Here is a 3,732-nt window from a genome sequence, read left to right on the forward strand (position 1 = left end):
AAAATTAGCAGGGCATGGTGGCACATGCCTGTAGTCCCAGCTACTTGGGAGGCTGAGGCAGGAGGATCACTTGAGCCCAGGTGCTGTGAGCTATGCTGACACCATGGCACTCTAGTCCAGGCAACAGAATGAGACTCTGTCTCGAAAAATAAATAAATAAATATTAAGTGTGATATTATTCGAAATATATTACTCTAAAAATGTTTACCTGTTTGAAAATTCTCAAGAAAGATAACTAAAGGCTCTTTAAAAAAAGATTTGTCAGATTTGACATTACCACTCCTTGTCTGTGAATGGAGACAGTCGTGTACGGTTTTTAATCACCCATAATCAAGAGAGACAATAATTATCAGGAAAATGGGATTCTGAAAAATAAACTAGCCAAGATTTGTTAGAAAGCCAGATTTAAGTGGTCAGATGCCTTGCTCACAGATCTCAATCATCATCTTGATAAACTATAGCTGAGACACAGGCCCAGGGGGGCACATCTATGTCCTGCTACTTTTCTCTTAGCTATCATTTACTTCAAATTGATACCATTCCAATTCCTTCCCCTCCCTCATTTCCCACAATGGAAATCATCACCACATATTTCCTGTCTGGGCCTCCCATGTCCTCCTGGAAATCCTCTCCATCCTTACTGCCACTACCCTTGTCTTCTCCTCTTGATCAGATCAGCTTCCTAACTGGTCTCTCCAATAAACACCACACTGCAGCCAGAGTGATGTATCTAAAGTATAAATCCCCCCTGTAGATTTCTTAGACCAAACCTACAGACACATTAACCATAAAGAAAAAGATGGACAAATCCCACATTATACTTAATAACTTCTGTTTATCAAAAGATGTCACAAACTGAGTGAAAGAACAATTCAGAGTGGAAGAAGATTTTGCAACTCACCATCTTTTAAAGCTTTCTTGGAATTAAGTCCAAAAGTCTTTGTGACCCATCAGCCTGTTTATGATTGGATCCCTGCTTACCATCAAAGGTCCCTTCTCCTCCCTTCATTCTACCATTTTCAGTATCTTGTTCTTTTCTTTTTCTTTTTTCGAACCCACCCTGCCCCCGCCCCCAGTATCTTGTTCTTCCTGAACCAGCATCCCTACTCCCACCATAATCTGGCTAACCCCATTTGATCTTCTGATCTCAGTTTACAGAGCTGAAAGCCTAGCCTGACCAACACCCTCTCTTTCCTCTCAAAGCACAAAGACCTCATACATTCCACTTTTGCTCTAGAACTGCCTCTTTGCTTGTGCTGTTCACTGCTGTACACAGGATCCACAATGCCTAATACTGTGTTTGGCAAAGTAGGTATGTAGAGGTTTGTTGAATGAAGGACAAACCTATATACACAGTGGAGTTTCTTTAGTAGTCTAGTATCAAATGTCTATCTTTGTTAAATACCCTGCAACCTGGAATATGTCTCCAAAGTGGGAGGTCAAATACATGTATACAATGTTATGTTTTCACAAGTATCTTGAATTCAGACCTCAAAAAGCAAATAGCATATGCTATTCAATATATGTAAAGTACAACCTTACAATAAATACACTCGTTTAGTTTAGATACAGGAAGAATCAATTCACGCTCAAGTAAACATAATACATCATGCGTTTCTAACCATGAAAGTCTGTTATTACGACGCTGGTTCTGTTCCCCACAGGCAGATTCTACTAATGAACAACTATATACTTAAACTGTGGGAAAGGGTCGCTTAAACGAGGGTAACACTATAATTGCACTTAGACAAACCTGAAAATTCCTGCAGGACACCTTAAACTCAGGACATTCGAAATAGATTACTCAGAAGCACTAAGTCGTTCTCTGATCTTGAATTAGCTATTTTTCCCGAGCCTCTATTTCTTCGTATGCTTAAACGGCTACCATTACACTTTAAACCTAATACAACATCTGCTGCACTGTAAAAGCGAGCTTTTCAAAATGTCGCCCGCTGCCCGGATAAAAGGCCACTCAAGCCCTGAACAGCACCGAATTGCCCAGAATGCGAGGAGGACATCTCCAAGCAAGTTTCCCCGCAGTCTCGTGCACACATCCTTGTCCACAGCGCCAGATCAAGGCGTTTAGAGGCCCACCTTCAACTCCGATAAAATTACGGTGCCCCACACTCCCGTGAAATCGTCCATAAAAATTACACTATTTCATAAAATGATATTTTTCCACTCCACACTAACTTGCACGCGCCAAAACATAGCTTCTATTTTCATTTGTCTTTGTGCACGTGTTGTCTGATCTACCGGACGACCCAGCCAGATCCCAGCACTTTCAACTCTCTCCCGCCCCACCCCCACAAACCTCACTCTGCCCAATCAGGCCTCTGGGTCCGGAGTGTGACACACCCCCGGCGCTCCCGGCTCGCTGCCCGCCCCCCACTCCCATTTTCTCGACAGCCCCCCTCAGGCAGGCCGAGGGCCCACCGCCTAGGCGTCCGACATTCACATCTACCCATAAGTGTGTACCTCAAAAGTTTGCTGGAGCCCCAATTCACCATCCCCGCTCTGAACAAGGAACCTCACGCAGCCCACATCCCCAGCCTCCGAGTTACCGGCGCTCCGCTTCCCCCACAAGCATTCCTCCTTCCCGCCAGCCCTCCCCCGCCCCGCGCTCCAAGCGAGCACGGCGCCTCCCCCTTCCCACCCCACCGCCAAAGCTCCCATATCCGTAGCCGACTCGCAGCCCTGAGCTGCGCGCATCTCCCCTTCCCCCACCCAAACCACGCCGGGCGGGCGCGTCTCCTCCCTCCCGCAAAGCGCCTTAACTATCCGCATCTACCCTCCCACCCTTTTCTCTTCACTGCCTATTTCCTCCTACGCTGTTTACAAGCTACACCCCGAAATGCTCCAAACTCAGCCCCAGCACTCTTTCAAGCCAACTGTGCAGCCCCACCTCCTCCGAGCGCAGGGCTTGGCCGCGCACCCCCCAGTCCCTCTCGGCAAACCTCCCTTCCCAGGGCTCGGTGCGCCCGCCGCCGCCGTACCCCCGCCTTCGACCCCATCCCCGCCCCGCTACCTGGCCGGGACCGCAGCTGCTGCCGATCTCTGCAGCCCTCCGTTGAGTTTCTTCGCCTCTGGCGGTGATGCGGAGCCCGCCAAAGGCCTGGGCCCAGGCCCTGCCTCGCTCCAGGCCGCATCCCCGCCTGGGGAAGGGGAGGCCCTGGTGGCAGCGGCGGCACCGCCGCCTTCGCGTGAGGCCCTAGTCAGGGCCTTGTTTGAATTATTCAGCGCCGGAGACTTGGGGAAGAAGTTGTACAGGGTACTCTGTCGCGACATAGCGACGGCCGGCGAGGCACAACCGTTCTGTCGGACCGAGCGCCTAAAGCCACGGCATCTACCGCGCGGCTCCGGCTGGCGGGAAACCTGGGGGGAGGTGCGCTCTGCGGGAGGAACCCAGGTCCCAGCGGCCAATCGGCGTGCGCGGCCGGCGTGCGCTCCAGGCCCCGCCCCCAGCGCGCAGCGACGTGGGGAGGGGAGGGGCCGGCTTGCCGCGCGGTGGAGGGGCCTGGGCTGCCACTGACCCCAGCCCTCTGCTGTCACGTCAGGAGGCCGTTTGGGACTGGAACGGTCGGGCACGAAGTCTGTTGTGGCTGCGGGGTTAGCCGGGTCGGAACCGCCCCCCTCTCCGGAACGGCAGTGCACGAGCACGGGGGCTGAGGGGGCGCCTGAGTGTGCGCGCACAGCTTGGGCAGCGGTGGTGGGGCGAATCCAAGGACCCTT

At 51.7% G+C, this 3,732-nt stretch overlaps 1 protein-coding gene across 1 annotated transcript in view; it reads right to left on the bottom strand.

The window, feature by feature from the left end:
- Positions 1 to 3,373, bottom strand: part of MSH6 (mutS homolog 6) — a 26,979-nt gene extending 23,606 nt beyond the window's left edge. Inside the window, exon 1 of the mRNA XM_012638864.1 lies at positions 3,029 to 3,373. Coding sequence (XP_012494318.1) covers positions 3,029 to 3,288 — 260 coding nt within the window. The 5' untranslated portion in view covers positions 3,289 to 3,373. The remainder of the gene's footprint in view (positions 1 to 3,028) is intronic.
- Between the last annotated feature and the right edge of the window lie 359 nt (positions 3,374 to 3,732).

Source organism: Propithecus coquereli, unplaced genomic scaffold (assembly GCF_000956105.1).
Source record: "Propithecus coquereli isolate 6110/MARCELLA unplaced genomic scaffold, Pcoq_1.0 Scaffold136, whole genome shotgun sequence".
Taxonomy (NCBI): domain Eukaryota; kingdom Metazoa; phylum Chordata; class Mammalia; order Primates; family Indriidae; genus Propithecus; species Propithecus coquereli.